The sequence below is a fragment of the Bos mutus genome, chromosome 16, assembly GCF_027580195.1.
Source record: "Bos mutus isolate GX-2022 chromosome 16, NWIPB_WYAK_1.1, whole genome shotgun sequence".
In the NCBI taxonomy this organism is placed as follows: Eukaryota; Metazoa; Chordata; class Mammalia; order Artiodactyla; family Bovidae; genus Bos; species Bos mutus.
In genome coordinates, this window is record NC_091632.1 from 10476834 (window position 1) to 10498060 (window position 21227).

A 21227-nucleotide genomic window follows, 5' to 3' on the forward strand; every position below is an offset into this window, starting at 1 on the left:
TACAACTCTGATGATTTCCTTGGGGTAAATATCAATAACCTCAGATATGCAGATGACACCACCCTTATGGAAGAAAGTGAAGAGGAACTAAAAAGCCTCTTAATGAAAGTAAAAGAGGAGAGTGAAAAGTTGACTTAAAGCTCAACATTCAGAAAACGAAGATCATAGCATCTGATCCCATCACTTCATGGGAAATAGATGGGGAAACAGTGGAAACAGTGTCAGACTTTATTTTGGGGGGCTCCAAAATCACTGCAGATGGTGACTGCAGCCATTAAAAGACACTTACTCCTTGGAAGGAAAGTTATGACCAACCTAGATAGCGTATTGAAAAGCAGAGACATTACTTTGCCAACAAAGGTCCGTCTAGTCAAGGCTATGGTTTTTCCTGTGGTCATGTATGGATGTGAGAGTTGGACTGTGAAGAAAGCTGAGTGCCGAAGAGTTGATGCTTTTGAACTGTGGTGTTGGAGAAGACTCTTGAGTCCCTTGGACTGCAAGGAGATCCAACCAGTCCATTCTGAAGGAGATCAGCCCTGGGTGTTCTTTGGAAGGAATGATGCTAAAGCTGAAACTCCAGTACTTTGGCCACCTCATGCGAAAAGTTGACTCGTTGGAAAAGTGCCAGGAGCCAGCGTGAGGAACTCCGCCCGTGGCAAAGGTCATGAGGAAGGAGGCTCGGCATATGCAAAGGCAGGATCAAGCCTCAGGAGTCCCCCTGGATATTCTCGAGCATCTACCCCCAAAACCAGAGTCTGCCTACTTTACTGCTTTGTGCTCTAACCTCTGACTTTACGGGGGGCTGTCCCCCACCACCATCTTGCTCTCTCTGAAAAGGAGTTAACCTACAGCTCCAGTTAATAAAGTTCCTGGGCATAATAGGAGTGTTTAAATCCAAACCCCTCAGATGGCTCTCTAACTTGCCTGACAAGTTTACCCGGACTCCTACAGCTATGCATACGATTGTTTACAGTCTCCCAGCTGCGAGAGGCACAGGAAGCTTAAGATATTCAAATAGCTTAGAGCCTCTCGGAGAGTTAGAAACTGTCAGAATGAAACTAGTAGATTTCATTGATGAGCCAATGCTTGCTGCCAAGTTTCCACATCCCCTGTATGGTATCTTTGAATATGTATTAATTAATATAGTTGGTGTGTAGAAAAAATAAGTAGTGGCCTTGGTGTTAGTAACTTTAGACCTTTAAGGTAATAAATTCTTTCCTTTGTTGTAAACCCACTGCACCTCTGCCCTCTAGGAATGCAACTTTATCTAACATCTTCAGAGGATGGCGCCAAACTTTAAAATAATTACTCGTAGAGAAAATAAGTCTTATGGTTGACAAACCTTTGTCAAAGTCATAAAATGTTAATAGGCCTTCTGGCCAGAAGATGATGTAAATCACCTAAACCATTTGTATATGATACCCTGGTTTCGATGAAGATCAAAGACTGCTGACTTTGCATGATTTCACATCCCCTATTATCGTCTATGTGCAACTTAGGGTATAAAAGCCCCTGTTGCAAATAAAGCTACGGGCCTAGCTCACCGAAGCTTGGTCTCCCCATGTCATTCTTTCTTTCACATTCTGGCTGAATACTCATCTGGAGTGCAGAGGTCCTCTGCGACCACTTATTTGCCTGGGCTTCTAAGACCCACTCGAGAAGGTGTCTAAGGTGCGGCACCTTCCACTATTCCAGAGGGCACCTGCGGCCTCGGTGGTCAGAGCTAACCTGATGTCACAGGTTATATTGATTTTCCGCGTAAACCAAGTTATTCAGCCTCTTTTCTCCACTGAATTTTCCTGCTGAGCTATCCTCATTCTATGACTCTTTATATCTTTGATTAATATTTAATTAAAGCTATTGTATCCAGTTCGCCGAAGCCATCTCCCCTTCAAATTCCCTGGATCAGCCGGGGCTGGACCCCGGCAGAAAAGACTCTGATGCTGGGAGGGATTGGGGGCAGGCGGAGAAGGGGACGACAGAGGATGAGATGGCTGGATGGCATCACCGACTCGATGGACGTGAGTTTGAGTGAACTCTGGGAGTTGGTGATGGACAGGGAGGCCTGGCGTGCTATGATTCATGAGGTCGCCAAGAGTCGGACACGACTGAGTGACTGAACTGAACTGAAACTCTAAATGGATCTAGTGGTTTCAAAGTCATGTCCATTTAAATTTTTAAACCAAGCAAAAGTGATGTTAAAAACTAAAAGTTTGAGGGTACTGGTTCCCCCAGCCCGCAATGTTTACACATTGGTTGACATTTTTATTCTTTACCAACTATTACCAAGAAAATGTCAACTCCTTTGTCTGCTGTTTAATAACGGTCACATTACTTTTCTTTCCTATTACTAGTCATACAGGTTTACTCACAACTCTACAAATAAATTTTACTCATTCTTCATTTTCCAGCATTGAGAGATTGGTTCATCAGAAAAGTTGTCACTCATTAATTCCTACCCATTCCAACTCTTATGACATTCATTGCTTCCAGAAATATGGCGCTTAAGGCACCCTTTATCCTTGGTTTTTTCATGCATGTGTATTTCATCTTCAATAAAACATTTAGTTAATTCAAAGGCAAGGCCATAGAGTTGAGGCCTCATATGCTAACGGCCTGGTGTTATTTAATAATTTACCTTCCCAGGGTCCTCTCCTGGGAATTACAGGGGAGACTAATCAACTTTTGGCAAGCTGCAGTCCATGGGGTAGCAAAGGATCAGACATGACTGAGCAACTGAACTGAACTGACTTTAGCAGTTGGGAGAGCAATGGCCAAACCTTTTGTGATTTTGATATCTATCAGGCCAGGAGAAACTTTCAGTAGCAGACGTTCAGCCATGGAAATCTCAATTATTGTCCCAAAGTATGACTGATGTCGACTAAAAAAAGATGTACAACTTAAGAGTCGTGAGTTAAGTTTTATTTGGGGCAACATGAGGACTGCAGCCTGGAAGGCAGCACCTCAGCTCTGAGAGACTGCTCCAAAGCGGCAGTGGGGGAAAGTCAATATATAAAGTTTTGGTGAAGGGGGAGCTCAATGCCATGAAGCAGTTATTTTACAAAAGTTAGTAAAATGAGGATCTGATGTCACCATGAAGGGATTCAGTGTTTCTCTAGCCACGAGGAGACGCAAGGATTGAGATCATAGAACCTGTTCCTAAAAACATTCAACTACCCAAAGACCTGTCCCACCAGATTCCCTGGAGAACAGAGAGCCTCACTCCACCCTGAACTGCCTCAGGGGTTGCTGAAGGTCAACAGTTCTAGGAGCATGGGTTTCAATCTCCCTAGAGGCAGGTGGCAAATGCCTTTGTTGTTCAGTCGTCAGCAGGGCTCTTGGTAAGTGCCGATTTATAGTTGACACTGACACATGCCAAAGTCTGAGCAAGGGCAGAGGTGTCCTGACACTCTGGATCCCAGGGTCGAACTGGAGTCTTGAGGGGGTGTCTGCTCCCCTTGCCCCGAGCTCTAGGGTTCTATTTTTAGGTCTCTGTCCTTTATTCTTTAATCCAGCCTTCCGGAAAACAGACACCGATGACAACGCTACCTCGAGTTTCCGCTCCACCCTTCCTGCACAGGGCGTTAACAGTCCCTTTAACAAAGCTAGGCCCGGGGGAACCAGCTATTTCCCGCAAGCCGCAGCAGCTTCCGGGTAGGTCCGCAAGAGGGCGGAGCTAGAGGCAGTCAGGGGGCGGAGCTAGAGGCTGTCAGGGTCCCCCGGACGCGCGGCACTCCCCGCTCATGGGCGGGGCCTGCAGGCCTGTGGGAGGGGGGCCGCCTGTCCATCGGCCCCGCCCCCTTCTCCGGAGTCACTTCCGCCCTGGGTGCGCCGCGAGGCTCTGGGTGCGCCGCGGGCTCAGGCTGCCCGCGCCGCCGGTGCGTCCGGGTCCTGTATCGCGGGGAGCTGGACTCAGCAAGGTCTCTGCGGAGCAGTCTTGGGTGTCCCGCTGGTCTCCCCGAAAATGAGGGCGTCTTGCACCCCGCTGAAGGCGCCGCTCCGCCGCCCCGAAAGACTGGCTTCTTCTGGGCGCTTCGCCTGGGTGCTTCTGCTGGCGCCGCTGCTCCTGCTGCCCACGTCCTCCGGTAGTGTGTGCGCCCTGGCCGGGGAGGGGGACTGGAGCGGGCCCGGGGAGCGTGGGGGCCGGCCGGCTGGACGCTGCTTGGGAGCCTTCGTGGCTCGGGCCGCAGGCGCGGGGCCGGGTCCCCCCGCGATCGTCAGGGGTTGGGGTGGAAGGTGTACCGAGGGGTGGGTGGGCTGGAAGGTGTACCGAGGGGTGGGTGGGGTGGGCACCACGGAGACGGCTTTCCTTGGTGGTGTGGCTGGCGGGTTTAGCTGGGGCCGGGTTGGGACCCCCGCCGAAGCTTCCAGAGTGGTTCTGGGACTGATCCAGTCGGTAAGGCGAGAGCCGACGTGCAGGGTGGTGACGGTGTCCGGGGTTGTTGCTAGGCTGCTGCTGTGTCTCCTGGGAGAGTTGGCCCTGTGTTTTTTTTCCGGGGCGGGGTGATGCCTGGTGCCCCGCGGAGCTTGTCTAGGATTAGGGGAGTCCGGGCCAGGTGTGCCCAGGTATGTGCTTTGAGGAAGTGGCCAGTCCAGCTGGGCCGAATGCGGAACAGGAAAGCTTCCTGCCTTTAAAGTGGGGGCCTGCGGAGTCCATGTGGTGCCCGTTGTCTATGCTGAGAGCAGGCCCTGGCTAGGGTTAGAAGGTTTGCAAGGGGAAAAGGGCGCTTTTTGTAATTCAGGTTAACAGGCAACTTGGTACCCAGTTAATATAGGTAGCAAGGAAAGAGAGCTTTTCAGGCATGAGGGAGCTAAGAGAATGATCAGTAGCTCCAGATGGTACAGGCAGGTTAACTCTCAATTACTGAGGGACAGAGAATGAGGCTGAATTTACCTAGAAGGAGGCTGGCTATTTGCTTGAACCTGGTAGATGTTTTGTTTGTTTGTTTGTTTGTTTTTTTAAGGTCTAGAAATGAGTAGAATGTGAGATAAAATGGATAGGTATAGATGTTAAAGCCTCAGTTTTGAGGAAGCAAAGGAAAGTTAAAAATAGGTTGTGTAGACAGAAAAGGGAGTCTTCGGTTTCACTGAAGTTCTGGTTTTGGTTAGAGACGGTGATTATCCAAAGGTACCATCTGGGCAGGGATGTGGGCCTATGCTAGACTCAGAGAGTTATTTTTATAACTTTGGCAAGCAAGTAGGGAGTGTTTACACAACTTTTGTAAGTGTACGGAAGTGGGCAGTTCTCTTGACCCATAGTAGAGACTATTTCACCTTTCTTGAAACTCATCTGGAAAACTGGAGAATTTTCTGAATGCAGCCTCTCGAATTATATAATGGCACCTGTTAAAGTATAGCATTGTGTGTGTGTACTCAGTGTTCTCCAGCTCTTTTGTGACCCCATGGACTATAACTCATCAGGCAAAGCATAGCACTGCAGCCTGGTAATGTTTACATTGTAAATTCTCTAGGAAAAATTGAGTCAAGATACGATTTTTTGATGCTGGCAGCGTTTGAAAATCCTTATAGGAAAAAGAATTCAGTATTCTGAGAAAGAGAGGAAAATTTGATTTATAAAACAAATACGATATCGGACTCAGTCATCACAGTGTATGAACCTTATAATCCACTGATTTCCGAAGCAAACGTTCTAAACTGCGTATTGTTGAAAGCATGTTTTTCATGATGCATGTTATTGGGAAGAGATACTTGAAGTTAGTTGAATGGTTTAAAAAAACCAATTGACATTTGTTTTTCCATACACTGTATGTGAGAGTCATATCAGAAATTCTCCCTTCTTTTTATGCTTTCAGGATAGTTACTGAAATTGAATGCATAAAGCAAAGAACACATATAATTTAATCATATGCATGGTCACTTGAGTTCTTCCTTGGTGCTTCCAGGATATTCTTGAATGATGATGTGTGTTTTTATCTAAAATGGAATTATATAACATTTCTAGCTCATATTCTTTTCTGTTATAAAAAATAGAATGTGTGCCTCAGTATTCAGTAAATTTAATGTTAATATCTGTGACTTTTTGATTTTGGTTTGTTATGGGCAGTTAATTGAAGAAAATTCATGTATCATGATCAGCAAAGTAGAAATGTTGAAAACATTTGATAAATGTTGAAACAATTCACTTGACATGATATAAGACATGTTATAAGTGAAATGTTGGATGAGTATTGAGAGAGAAGTTTAGAATTTAGAATATGATGGAAAAGAATTTAGAGGGAAAGTGAATATAGAATATGAGGGAAAGAAGGGTGATATTTCACTTGTTTGGAATTCTCTCAATCTGAAGTAAGACCTAGATCCAGGGAGTAAGGAAGTAAATGTTCCTCAGGGATCAAAATAGGTCTGTCTCTTGTTTTCCTTGTAAGCGAGGCCTCTGCTTTCCTTTAGCTCTTTAGGACTTGATGTGTCTCCATCACGTTATTTTATATAATTTTTCTAACAGACCTGTTAGGTTGTCAAGTGCCCAGGTACTTAAAAGGAAGAGGACTTGCTGAAATAGAAATGACATTATTCTAGGGAGAAAAAATTTTCCCCCAACATTCCCCGCAAAAACCCCAGAAGTAAAAAACTCTAAAAGCGTATCAGGATAGTAGCTTTACGTCAGGATATATTGGATAAACAACCCAGCTACCTTAGGGAGCTTCTGAAGGATTGATCTGTGAAGGAAAATGAAATTATATTTAATATCCAGGAGAACACTTTTTTTTTCATGTAATGCTATCCAAATATTGTATTTTGATATTTATAGTGTCTCTATATATCACTTAAAAAATGTTCAGTTCACTAATAGAAAACAAATGAAGTATTTTGAAATACTTTGGTCCCTATTTATTTTGATTTATTAATCCCTCAATGCGTATTTTGTATTCACCTCTTACCACAGCATATCTTGAGTTACAACTGAGTATACAGTTTAGTAGAAAAAGAAGGCATCTGATTCCTGCCCTCTGGGCCCGTGTCTTCTGAGAGAAAACAGCCTGATATGTTTGTGTTTCAAACTCTGGGAGAATAATCTGAGCATAGTGCTATAGGAGACTTCTTAGAAGAGAGGTGAGTTTTGAGATGATGAATTTAGAAAGAAGTGGGGAAGGATACGGACCTATAAACATATTTACATTTCAGAACCAGGCACATTGATGCTGTCTCTTCCATTTACTGCTGAATTAAAATTCATCTTATTCTCCAACAGGCCAGAAGCTCATAGGTTATTTAAAGTAGGCAAGGCATGTATAAAATCTTGCTAAGAACTTTTCCGTTTGTCCTGTACTACCTGTCTGTTGCCAGGCCACAGTCCCTGTCTGGTGAATAAGACAAAACGATTTATTTTCATGCTCTTATTCTCTCTATTCCTAGATGCCTGTGATGATCCACCAAGATTTGTCTCTATGAAGCCCCAGGGTACCCTTAAACCCAGTTATAGTCCTGGGGAGCAGATTCTGCATGAATGTCGTCTGGGTTTCCAGCCAATAACTCCTGGTCAAGTCCTGGCTCTCGTTTGTCAGGATAATAATACATGGTCGTCTCTCCAGGAGGGCTGTAAAAGTAAGTAAAATCTTTTTTTAATTCAAAAAACTTTTTATTGCTCTAGAGATTTTCACACATTTTAGAGTACGTATTTTACTACTGAAATGATCGTTTTCTCATGTGAACGTAGGTTTTTAGATAGCCATGCATTCAGGCTTTGAAAAATCTCCAGGGAATTGTTTTCGTCACAATTGGTTGCCTGGGTAATTAAGAATCTTATGTGGCATTATAATAGTTAAAGCAAGAAAATAATAATAAAAGTAATAATATTTCCATGAGTTCAAACAAGCCATATAGAATTTTGAATTTGATTCAGATCTATTTTGAAATGGGTATAAAACAAGTTTGATCTTTTGCTTTTAGGAAGACGGTGTCCTAACCTAGCTGATCCCACAAATGGCCAAGTTATCCTTGTAAATGGAAGTACTGAGTTTGGCTCAGAGGTTCACTATGTTTGTAATAATGGGTAAGTAGGCTGCTCCTTAGAGGAAATAAGGTTATGTATGACTAAGTCCATTTTCATTTTGCCTCTCTTAAGCATTGCCGTCAGAGAAGGCAGTGGCAACCCACTCCAGTACTCTTGCCTGGAAAATCTCATGGACGGAGGAGCCTGGTAGGCTACAGTCCATGGGGTCACTAAGAGTCAGATATGACTGAAGCGACTTAGCATGCATGCATGCATTGGAGAAGGAAATGGCAACCCACTCCAGTGTTCTTGCCTGGAGAATCCCAGGGACAGAGGAGCCTAGTGGGCTGCCGTCTATGGGGTCGCACAGAGTCGGACACGACTGAAGCGCCTTGGCAGCAGCAGTAGTAGCAGCAAGCATTGCTGTAAAGTTGATTTCAGTTTTGCTTTATATGTAAGTCATACTGTAGCCAAATAACCTTGGGCTTTTTATGAAGATTGAAAAGATGAATAACTAATAGAAATTTAACTTGAAGGAAAGTGAGATAGTATAAAATTTAGTATACAGGTGACTACAGGGGACGTTGCTCAGTCGTGTCTGGCTCTTTGCGACCCCATGGACTGCAGCCTACCAGGCTTCTCTGTCCATGGGATTTTCCAGGCAATAGTACTGGAGTGGGTTGCCATTTCCTGCTCCAGGGGATCTTCCTGACCCAGGGATCAAACCCGGGTCTCCTGCATTGTAGACAGATGCTTTACCGTCTGAGCCACCAGGGAAGTCCACAAAATTTAGTATGTGTATTAAACATTGAAAAATCACGGTGACTGTATCCTTGACAACACAGTGCACTGTCTTTGTCAATAAAATGTCCAAATCTGGGATTTGAAATAGGGTTTATGAAACTGGGAAGTGGAATAGCCAACTATAGTTGTTCTTATATCGAAGTAATCTGTAAGATGTTACCAGACCAAAGCTGACCTGGCTAGCTTAGACAGTAATCTTCATCAGGATCTTTTAGTTGGAAAACCTTATTGTTGAAACTACTACAAAGGAGTGAAGCATCTCAAAGAGGTACCGAGTGTTTAATAACAGCCTTTGTTCTACAGGGCTCTCTTAATAGTATATATTAAGCATACTGAGCCTTTTTTAAAAATGTGAATTTAAAGGATAAATGTGATATCTCTGGAAATGCAACTGTTTTTTTAGTATTGTCTATGTCTCCTGGTACTTTACTGAGTTTATTCAGTCAGTTCAGTTGCTCTGTCGTGTCTGACTCTTTGCGACCCCATGAATCGTAGCACGCCAGGCCTCCCTGTCCATCACCAACTCCCGGAGTTCACTCAAACTCATGTCCATCGAGTCGGTGATGCCATCCAGCCATCTCATCCTCTGTCGTCCCCTTCTCCTCCTGCCCCCAATCCCTCCCAGCATCAGGGTCTTTTCCAGTGAGTCAGCTCTTTGCATGAGGTGGCCAAAGTACTGGAGTTTCAGCTTTAGCATCATTCCTTCCATTGAACACCCAGGACTGATCTTTAGATGGACTGGTTGGACCTCCTTGCAGTCCAAGGGACTCGCAAGAGTCTTCTCCAACACCACAGTTCAAAAGCATCAATTGTCCAGCACTCGGCTTTCTTCACAGTCCAACTCTCATATCCATACATGACCACTAGAAAAACCATAGCCTTCACTAGACGGACCTTTGTTGGCAAAGTAATATCTCTGCTTTTGAATATGCTATCTAGGTTGGTCATAACTTTCCTTCCAAGGAGTTAAGTGTCTTTTAATTTCATGGCTGCAGTCACCATCTGCAGTGTTTTTGGAGCCCAAAAAAACAAAGTCTGATCCTGTTTCCCCATCTGTTTCCCATGAAGTGATGGGACCAGATGCCATGATCTTCGTTTTCTGAATGTTGAGCTTTAAGCCAACTTTTTCACTCTCGTCTTTTACTTTGATCAAGAGGCTTTTTAGTTCCTCTTCACTTTCTGCCATAAGGGTGGTGTCATGTGCATATCTGAGGTTATTGATATTTCTCCCGGCAGTCTTGATTCCAGCTTGTGCTTCGTCCAGCCCGGCGTTTCTCTTGATGTACTCTGCATATAAGTTAAATAAGCAGGGTGACAATATATAGCCTTGATGTACTCCTTTTCCTATTTGGAAGCAGTCTGTTGTTCCATGTCCAGTTCTTACTGTTGCTTCCTGACCTGCATACAGGTTTCTCAAGAGGCAGGTCAGGTGGTCTGGTATGCCCATCTCTTTCAGAATTTTCCACAGTTTATTGTGATCCACACAGTCAAAGGCTTTGGCATAGTCAATAAAGCAGAAATAGATGTTTTTCTGGAACTCTCTTGCTTTTTCCATGGACCAGCGGATGTTGGCAACTTGATCTCTGATTCCTCTGCCTTTTCTAAAACCAGCTTGAACATCTGGAAGTTCACGGTTCACGTATTGCTGAAGCCTGGCTTGGAGAATTTTGAGCATTACTTTACTAGCGTGTGAGATGAGTGCAATTGTGCGGTAGTTTGAGCATTCTTTGGCATTGCCTTTCTTTGGGATTGGAATGAAAACTGACCTTTTCCAGTCCTGTGGCCACTGCTGAGTTTTCCAAATTTGCTGGCATATTGAGTGCAGCACTTTCACAGCATCATCTTTCAGGATTTGAAATAGCTCAACTGGAATTCCATCACCTCCACTAGCTTTGTTCATAGTGATGCTTTCTAAGGCCCACTTGACTTCACATTCCAGGATGTCTGGCTCTAGGTGAGTGATCATACCATTTTGATTATCTGGGTTGTGAAGTTCTTTTTTGTACAGTTCTTCTGTGTATTCTTGCCACCTCTTCTTAATATCCTCTGCTTCTGTTAGGTCCATACCATTTCTGTCCTTTATCGAGCCCAATAAACTCAATAATAAACTGAGTTTATTAGTTCCCACATTTGTATTTTTGTTTCTGTGTGTGTGTGTGTAATCTTTAGGGTTTTCTATGTAGTAGAAATGTATATATATATATTGTTTCTTGCTGAATTTCTCTAGCTAGAGCGTCCAGTACCATGCTGAATAAAGTGCTAACAGTAGCTGTCCCTGCCTGTTCTGATCAAATTCTGTCAAGTTCTTTTCTGCCTCAGTTGAGGTGATCATGTGCTTTTTTTCTCTTTCATTCTTTTGATGTGGTTATTACAATGATTGACTTTTTTATGTGTTGAGCCATCCCTTGCATTCTCGGGATAACTCTCACTTGCTCATGATGTTTAATCCTTTTAAGATGCTGTTGAGTTGTTTACTAGTATTGTGTTGAGGTTAATTGCATCAGTGTTTTTAAAGGCTGTTGATCTAACTTTCATTGTGTCTTTGTCAAATTTTGCTATCATGGTAACGTTCATCTCATAGAATGAGCTCAGAAGACTTCCCTTCGCTTTAGTGTTTTGAAAAAGTTTGGGAAAGATTGGTGTTACTTCTTTAAATGTTTGTTAGATTCACTAGTGAAACCATCAGATCCAGATTTTTTTTTTTATTGAGAGATTTTTGGTTACTGATTCTGTCTCCTTACTGCTGCTCCTGCTGCTAAGTCGCTTCAGTTGTGTCTGAGTCTGTGCAACTCCATAGATGGCAGCCCACCAGGCTCCTCTGTCCCTGAGATTCTCCGGGCAAGAACACTGGAGTGGGTTGCCATTTCCTTCTCCAATGCATGCATGCGTGCTAAGTCGCTTCAGTCATATCTGACTCTGTGCGACCCTGTGGACAGCAGCCCACCAGGCTCCTCTGTCCACGGAATTCTCCAGGCAAGAATGCTGGAGGGGGTTGCCTTTCCTTCTCCCGTCTCCTTACTAGTTAGGGTTTATTCAGCCTATCTGTTTGGGTGATTAAGTCGTGGTAGGTTTTGTGTTTCTAGGAGTTTGTCTGTTTTATCTCGTGCTTCCATTTCTGGCATAAAGTTGTTCATGACACTCAGTATTTTTTATTTCTGTCAAATCAGTAGTGGCGTTACCACTTTTATTTCTGACTTAGTAATTTGAGTCTAATCACTTTTAGTCTATTTAAAGGTTTTTCAGCTCTTGCAGTTTTTGAAGAACCTACTTTTGGTTTCTTCGATTTTTCTCTATTGTTTTGCTCTGTTTTTGTTTGTTTATCTCTGTTCTAATATGGCAACTAAACCATAATAAATGTTTATTATTTACTTCCTTCTGCTAGCCTTGGATTTATTTCTTTTTCTGGTTCCTTAACTTGTAAACTTAGTTTGAACTTTCAGAGGTACCATTTCTTAATGTAAACATTTATAGGTATAAATTTCCCCTTTGGCACTAAATCCCATAAGTTTTGATATGTTATATTTTCATTCCCATTTGTCAAGGTATGTTTTAATCACTCTGATTTCTGCTTTGAACCATTGGTTGATTTAAAACATACTGTTTAACTTTCACAGTTTCATGAATTTTCAGTTTTCCTTTTGGTAATGATTTTTAACTTCTTCCTAGTGTGGTCAAAGAATATACTTTGTGTAATATCTACCTTTTAAAATCTATTACTTTAATTTGTAGCATAAAATAAACATAGTATTATTGTTAAATAATTAATTATGTTTGAATAACATTGTTTCCTTATTTATAGCCTAGCATATTGTCTATCCTGGAGAATGCCCCACGTGCTGCTGGAAAGACTGTAGAGTCTGTTTTTGTTGGCTCGAGTGCTTCGTATGTCTCTGAGATCTGGTGGTTTTCTTATTAAGGTCCTCTGTTTATCTCCTGTGTAGTCGTTCTGTCCATTATTAGGTATTACAGTCTCCAACTAATATTGGAGAAATGCTTATTATGTAGGAATGTTTTTTTGCCCCTTCAGTTCTGTCATTTCTTGCTTCATATATTTTGATGGCAGGTCATTAGGTGCATAAATGTTTATAACTGTTAGGTCTTCTTGCAGTATTGAACCCTTGTTAATATAAAATTTCCTTCTTTGTCTCTTGTAGCCTTTTTTTTTTTATTTAAAGTCTGTTTTGTCAGATTTTAGTGTACCTACTCAACTGTGTTACGGTTACTAATATCTTTTTCCAGGCTCTCATTTTCACTCCATTTATGTCTTGTGTTGTCAAGCGAGTCTCTTGCAGACAGGATTTGGTTGGAGCAAGGAGGGACCTATTGCCGTTATTGTGCTGTTTGGTTTCTGTATACTTTGTAGCTTTTCGCCTAGTCCTTCATTTCCTGCATTACTGTCTTTTTGTGTAGTTGATTTTTGTAGTGAAATGTTTAAATTCCTGTCTCATTTCCTTTTACGTATATATCCTATGGCTGTATTGTTTGTTGTTACCCTTGGAAATTACATTTAATACTGTACATGGAAATTCCCTGGTAGCCCAGGGGTTGGGACTCTTCACCCCCACTTCAGGGGGCACAGGCTCGATCCCTGATTGGGGAGCTAAGATCCAAGCTGTGAGTCCAATAAGATTCACAGCGTGACCAAAACAAAAAAACACTATATAGTTACAACACTCCAGGTTGAGTTTATACCAACTTAAATTCGATAAATTACATAATCAGTCCTTTACCGCCCCATACCCACCCTTTCTGGTTGTTGATATCATACTGCTGTCTACACAGTTAATTGTAATGCTAACTTCTACTTTAATAATCTATTTATTTTATAATTTAGTCTTTTAAATCACATAGAAAACAAAATTTGTAGTTGCAAACCACTGTTTCAGTAATGCTAGCTTTTATAATTGCTTTTATATTTACCTTTGCTGAGTTTCTATGTTTTTTTAATGCTTAAGACTTTGAGACCTTTCATTCCCTTTTCAGTACTCCCTTCACATTTCTTCTTGAGTGTATAGTGGTCACAAACTTCTTAAGTTTTTAATTCTGGGAATGTCTTAAATTGTCCCTCATTTTTGATGCTCAGTTTTGCTGGATAGAGGGGTTTTGGTTGAGTTGGTTTTTTTTAATTGTATCAATAACTTGCTTCTGAACTCTGAATTTCTAATGACAAATCTGCTGATGATCTTATTTACGATGCTTGACATGTGATGTTTCTCTCCTCTCTTGCAGTTTTCAGTATTCTTTGTCTTTGTTTTTGAAAGTTTTATTATGGCTTTATGCAGGTCTCTTTGTATTCATCTTAGGATTTTGAGCTTTTGACATATTCATATTCATGTCTTTTATGGAATTTGGGGAATTCTCAGCCGTTATTTCTATAAGAATTCTCTCTGTCCCTTTTCTGAGAGCCCCATAGTTGGGGGTCCCACAGATTCCTTAGGCTGTATCCATTTTTCTTCAATCTTTTTTCTTTCTCAGAGTCAGTAATTTCTGTTACCCTATATCAGTTCTATTAATTCTTTTTTCTCAAATACGCCTTCAGTTTTTCTAGTGACTTTTTCTTTTCCATTAATGTAAGTTTCAACTCAAGAATTTACTTTTGGGTTCTTTTTAGTTTTCTGTCTCTAATAGATATTTCCACTGGGTTCACTGTTCTCTAGACTTTCTATATTTCTTCCTTTAGTTCTTTGTCCATCTTAACGGCTGTTATTTATTTCTTCCCAGTTTCACTGAGGCTCCAGGTCCACAGAGCCAAAGTAGGGGGCCGCCCTGTGGGGCAGAGATGAGCCAGTGAAGAGGCTGTATTTGACTGGCCTTCTTGGGGCACAGGTTGTTGGTCTGGCCTCGCTTCCTGTGGCAGGTGACAGCGTGTGTGCACAGCGCTTGCGGAGATTGTTTTCTCACAGTCGTACTTCCGGGAAAAGCTGGCAGAGGAAAGGTTTGATGATGCCACCCCACGTGTGGATTCTTTCTGGATATTATAGTCTGAGAGAGCTTGGCCCCCTCAGCTGTCTGTCTGCAAAAGTCAAACTCTGTTGGTGAGGCAGGATGCCCCGTGTCTTTGATTTTGACTTTATAACTTTCTTCATGGTGACACTCGCCTTGACCTCAGGAGTGATGGTCTTGTCCATCAGGGTCTTCACAAAGATCTGCATCTGTGGGTCTACTGTCTGGCTGCTTTGTGGACAAAAAGTGGGGTGGCAGAACCAGCACCCACCTATTTCCAGAGAGAGTGACTTCACAAGACACCCCCTTTAAGGTCTTTGTTTAATTGATCTGTCATAAGGTCTCCTTCAGAAAAAAAGCTCTTTTCATTTATCTTTCCATTATATGAGCCATAGATTCTTTTTCTGTTTCTTTGTATGCCTTGTGACTTTTTGTGGAATCGATATATGAAATCTAACAATGTGGTAACTCTGAAAAATCAGATTCGCCCCTCTTTTGTTTTGATTTTGTTTTTGATTATTGTGTGGCATCTCAGTGCCGATTCAGGTCTTTTCTGAGTCTTTCTCTGGGCGTGCACAGTCGCTTTCTAATTTTTTTTTTTTTTCCCACATGGCAATTATTTTGGAATATCCTAGTATTTAACGTCCAGCTTCTGCTAGTGGCTTCCCTGATAGCTCAGCTGGTAAAGAATCCACCTGCAATGCAGGAAACCCTGGTTCAGTTCCTGGGTTGGGAAGATCTGCTGGAGAAGGGATAGGCTACCCACTCCAGTATTCTTGGGCTTCCCTTGTGGCTCAGCTGGTAAAGAATCTGCCTGCAGTGTGGGAGACCTGGGTTGGAAGATCCCCTGGAGAAGGGAAAGTGTACCTACTCCAGTGTTGAGGCCTGGAGAATTCCATGGACTGTATAGTCCATGGGGTTGCAAAGAGTAGGACATGACTGAGTCACTTTCACTCACACTTCTGCTAATGGGGGGGAAAAAAGTGAAGGAGGCAGCAAGGGGTGCTGGTTTTCAAATCTCTTGGAAATCATTTGGCCAGTGTTGAAGGAGCTTGGAAAAGCTGGCAGAGGTGTGAGACAGTGGCTGCCCGTCTCTTTTTTGCTCCTCTGGGAGTAGAAGCAGCAGTGATAAGAGCAAAATTCCCTGCTCCTTGGAGGGCAGGCCCCTTTTTGCCCACCCTAGCTCCCGCAGGCTACTTACAAGCTGCTCCAGCTGCGTGTGCACAGAGGGCTGCTGAGATCGGGGGTGGGGAGCTGCCGCTGTGCTGAAAGCTGATTGACCGAAATTAAGTTAACTTACCTGTCCAAGTCTTCTCCAAATTGCAAGTCATGAAGAGATTCTAGATTTCCAAAACAGTGGAAATCAGGCAGATTCTATCAGTGAACCTGTCGTCAAGGTGGGGAGACAGATTCCTGTTGCCACCTGTCTTGCCATCATCCCAGAGTCCTTTACTTAACGTGTCATAATGTAGAGTCAGTGCGTTAACCCTTGGGGAAAAGTCATCTGGAAGTGGGCACAGGCAGATACACTGGGTATTTTTTAACTTGATCAAGTGAAAATAGTAGGAGATCAGGTGAATAGATAGAAAGAGGCTGCTAGGTACCAGGAGACTCAAGGAAGTTGTAGACTTCTTGAGAAACACTATATAGAGAGGTGTCAAAACAAAATAGTAAATGAAAAGCACCAAGTAGATCATTTTCATGATCTTTACCATGAGAGTCCAGGAGAAGAGTGTAGTATGAATTTAAACGATCAGAGAAGATTTCATTGAGTAGTGTTGCTAAACCACTTTACTATTAGAAAGATATAGGCATACCTTGGAGATAACTGCAGGTTCACTTCCAGGCCACTGCAGTAAAGCAGATCAAATGAGTTTTTACATGTGTTTACACTACATTATAGTCTGTTAATTGTGCAGTAGCATTATGTATGAAAAAATGTACGTTCCTTAATTTCAGAATACTATGTTACCAAAAAGTGCTAACCATAATCTGAGCCCCAGAGAGTCATAGTAGTAACAAGAAAGACACTAATCATAGGTCACCATAACAAATATAATAATAGTAGTAAAGTTTGAAATCTGTGAGATTTACCAAATGTGACACAGAGACATGAAGTGAGCAAACACTGTTGGAAAATTAACACAAGTAGATTTTTCGGTGCAGGGTTGCCACACATCTTCAGTTTGTTAAAAACTCAATAAAGTGAACAGCAGTGAAATGAGGTATGCCTATATATTGAGTATTAATACTCTAAAGACTATTAATAAGAACTAAAACTTACCTAGTACTCACTGTGCCAGATGCTGATTCAAACAATCCTTAAAACAGTCTCATGAGATACGTACTATTGTCTCCCTTTTCATATATGAGGAAACTGAAGATGTGAACTTTAATGGACTTTGCCAAGCCCAGGTAACAGGTTGATCTTGGGGCTGGAACTTGAACCCAGGCAGGCATCTGTGCACACCCCACTAGAGCAGCTTCTGAGTAGCCTGTGGGGGCCAGGGTGGGCGAAACCCAAGCTCTAGGGCCTCATCTGTCTGTCCAGTTCTTACGGAGTAGAAAGGTGTGAGCAAAAGCGTAGACGTGAATGTGTGATGCATTTGCCAGATATGGCAAAGATGCCAGACAGCATGACAGAGCAATTTAGACATTTTGCTGTGGGCCAATGTGTATTCATTCAGATGCAGAGACTTTTATTTGATTAAGTTGCAGATTTAGTGAGCATTTCCATTATATTTTGTTTAAGGAACTTCTCTCTCCAGTTACTCTAGTGCAGAAAAACAGCCATGTAAAATTGTTTTCATTATTATGTTCACCTTGTAACTACTAAAGAACATAGTAACCTTTCCTTTCTCATTTAGTTATTACTTACTGGGGACAAATATTTCTTATTGTGAAGTTTCTTCTGGAACTGGTGTGAACTGGAGTGATAATCCTCCAACATGTGAAAGTAAGTATGTTGTCGGAATGTAGAGCAGCAATTCTCAAACTTTTGGCCTCAGGATTCCCTTATACTTTCAAATTAACATAGACACCTGTGAGCTTTTGCTTATATGGGTTATGTCTACTGTCATAACAACAATGTGTATAGACATAACCCATATAATGTTATGGGTTATGCTGTGTCAGTTCTATTATATTGAATTAATCCTGAAAATTTTTCAAAATAATTATTTATTAATTCATTTTTAAGAAGAATAAATGTGTACCTATTAGTATATAACACATATTTAATGAAAAAAAATCTAAAATAATGGTTTTGTTTTACATTTTTGCAAATTTCTTCAATGTTTGGCTTTAAGGAAAACATCAGGATTTAGTCCCTTGAGAAATCACACAATTTATAGCCTCTGGAAAATTTCACAATACACTTATAAGGATGAAAGTGAAAATGACAGTAATAATTGGTATTAATGGGAAGAACTGACTTAGCAAACAGATACATTTACAAATTATGAAGCATTTCTCAACTAGCACTGAGTTCTGTTTTTAGTCAGGATCATATTATATCTTTAAATTGTCAGCATCTCTTATGATGAGAACAAAACTTAGTTTGGCCTTACAGGTAAATGTATGTATCTCATGTAGATATTTCATGACTTTAAGAAAATGAGTTTTATTCTAGAAATTCATTTGTAGATTAATAGCTTGAGTTTAGGATAATATATTTTCTCATAAAAAGCTTCTTCTAAATGGATAGTGGATTCACAACTAGCATATAGCAATCATATGGTAATGAATTTATTGAAGGCAATTCATAGGACTTTACTAATCCTGTTTAATCCTTTACCCTTCCCTTTAGCCTTTCATGTTCTCTCTTTTTTTTTTTTCTTTTTAAGAGATTTTGTGTCAACCACCTCCAGAAATTCAAAATGGAAAATACACCAATAGCCACAAGGATGTATTTGAATACAATGAAGTAGTAACTTATAGTTGTGATCCTTCAAATGGACCAGATGAATATTCACTTGTTGGAGAGAGCAAGCTTACTTGTATTGGAAATGGTGAATGGAGTAGTCAACCCCCTCAGTGTAAAGGTAATAATATTTCTATTTATTTCCTTCTTAATTTGTAAGTACTGTAGAAACTGTGTAAATAGTTTTACCTATAAGTAAAAGCAGTCATATATGCTGGAGTCTCCTGTTAAGTTGGTTTCTAATTTGATTTAATATCAGTCAAACCAGATAAAAACTAGTTGTGGAGTTTCCAGCCTCTCACCCGGCAGGCTCTTGGCGTTCCAGCTGATACATGGCTAACTGCTGTGCGTCTGCATGAGTTAGGACTGTTTTCCATGAAAGCATCAAAATTCAACACACTTTCTTAGGTGTTGTCTTGTATTACAAGAAGTATGACAATGTGGCTGCAGGAAATGGTAGTATAAATTGTAAGAGATGTAAATTGTCTCATAGATATGATTGATAAATGCTTGGGAAAATCTTTTTTGTAAAGAATATTTGAGGTGTTAGAGCTTGATCAAAAAGCAGGGAGACACTGGAGGGATTTTTCCTCTTGAAAGAAAGGATCCACTGAATAATAGCAAAATATTTTCTCAAGTGAAGAGAGACTATTCTTATTACCATATTCTAGACAATAAGAAAATTTTTACAAATCTTGAAGAATTGAAATCATTTGGAGTACATTATCTGATCAAAAATGGGGTGAATGTATAAATCAAAACATAATCTAGTATATCCCCAAATATTTGAAAATTATGCAAGACACTTAAAATTAATAAAGACAAAATAACAAAGGAAATCAGAATTTCTTTAAGCATAGTAAAAATAAGCTACAAAATATCAGAACCTGTTGGGTACAACAGAAACATTGCTTCAAAGGATGTTTAAAGCGTGAAGTTACTTATATTGGAAAATGAGAAAGGTCTCAAATCAATAACCTGAACTTCCACATTAAGAAACTGAAAAAGAGCAAATAAAACAAAAATAGGAAATAATGAAGACAGAGAAAAAGCAATGAAATTGAAAAGAGAAATAATATAGAGACAGTCAAGAAATCAACACCTGCTTCTTGTAGAAGATCAGTAGAATTGATAAACCTATATGCAGTTTGACGGAAAACAGAAGATACAGATTACCAGTATCACAAGTGAAAAAGATGTCAAGAAATATACTGTAGACATTTAAATGACAATAAAGGAATAAAACAAACAACTTTATGCCTGTAAATATAACAGGTTAAACCTTTCTCTCATGAAGATTTTGTCTTTTGTTATTATGGTATATCACGTGGACTGATTTGCTTATGTTGAACCATCTTTGTACAGAAAGAAATTTTGTCAAATGAGTCAACGTCCATTCATGATAAAAACTCACCATGTTGAGTACAGCAGGAACATATCTCAACATAATAAAGGTCATTTACAACAAGCCCACAAACAACATAATACTCAAAGGTAAAAAGCTGAAAGCCTTCCTGAAATTCAGGAACAAGACAAGGATGCCCACTCACCATTTCTATTCAACATAGTATTGGAAGTCCCAGCCACAGCAGTCAGAAAAGAAAAAGAAATAAATTTATCCAAAATAGGAAGTAATAAGTAAAACTGTCACTATTTACAGATGACATCATACTCTATATAGAGAATGCTAAAGTCTTCATAAAAGCTCTAGTTCAGTCACTCGGTTATGTTCAACTCTTAGCAACCCCAAGGACTGCAGCATGCCAGTCTTCCCTGTCCGTCACCATCTCCTGGAGCTTGCTCAAGCTCATGTCCATCAAGTTCGTGATGCCTTCCAGCCATCTCATCCTCTGTCATCCCCTTCTCCTCCTGCCTTCAGTCTTGCCCAGCATCAGGGTCTTTTCCAGTGAGTCAGTTCTTTGCATCAGGTGGCCAAAGTATAGAGTTTCAGCTTCAGCATCAGTCCTTGCAATGAATATTCAGGACTGATTTCCTTTAGGATTGACTGGTTTGATCTTGCAGTCCATGGGACTCTCAAGAGTCTTCTCCAATACCACAGTTCAAAAGCATCAATTCTTCAGCACTCAGCTTTCTTTATAGTCTAGCTCTCAAATCCATACATGACTACTGGAAAAACTGTGACTTTGACTAGATGGACCTTTGTCGGCAACAATGTCTCTGCTTTTTCATACGCTGTCTAGGTTAGTCATAAAAGCTACTGGAAGAACTTAATATATGAATTCAGCAAGGTAGGAGGATATAAGATGAACATGGAGAAATCTGTTGTGTTTCTTTACCCAAATAATGAAATGCCACACCAAGTTAAAAAAAAAAGAATTCCATTTAAAATTGTATCCAAAATAAATAAAAAGCACCTAAAATTGACTTAACCAAGGAAGTGGAAGACCTATATACTGAAAACTGTAAAACATCAGTAAAGGAATCTGAACAATTTTTAAAGAAATGGAGAAATACACTGTGTTGTTAGATCTTGGATTGGAAGAATTAATATTGCTAAAATGACCATATTACCCAAAGCAATCTACAGATTTAATGCAATTGCTTTCAAAATACCTATGACATTTTTCATAGAACTAAAACAAATAA

The 21227-nt window shown here is 40.8% G+C and overlaps 1 protein-coding gene across 6 annotated transcripts in view; it reads left to right on the top strand.

Moving 5' to 3' along the window:
- The first annotated feature begins 3807 nt into the window (after positions 1-3807).
- The window catches only part of CD46 (CD46 molecule), a 39004-nt gene continuing 21584 nt past the window's right edge, over positions 3808-21227 (top strand). For 5 of the 6 annotated variants that reach the window (XM_070384697.1, XM_070384696.1, XM_070384700.1 and 2 more), the window contains exons 1-5: positions 3808-4085; positions 7375-7563; positions 7909-8011; positions 17566-17654; positions 18544-18741. In XM_070384697.1, coding sequence (XP_070240798.1) covers positions 3965-4085; positions 7375-7563; positions 7909-8011; positions 17566-17654; positions 18544-18741 — 700 coding nt within the window. In that variant the 5' untranslated portion in view covers positions 3808-3964. The remainder of the gene's footprint in view (positions 4086-7374; positions 7564-7908; positions 8012-17565; positions 17655-18543; positions 18742-21227) is intronic. The other variant, XM_070384698.1, reaches the window with a different exon arrangement.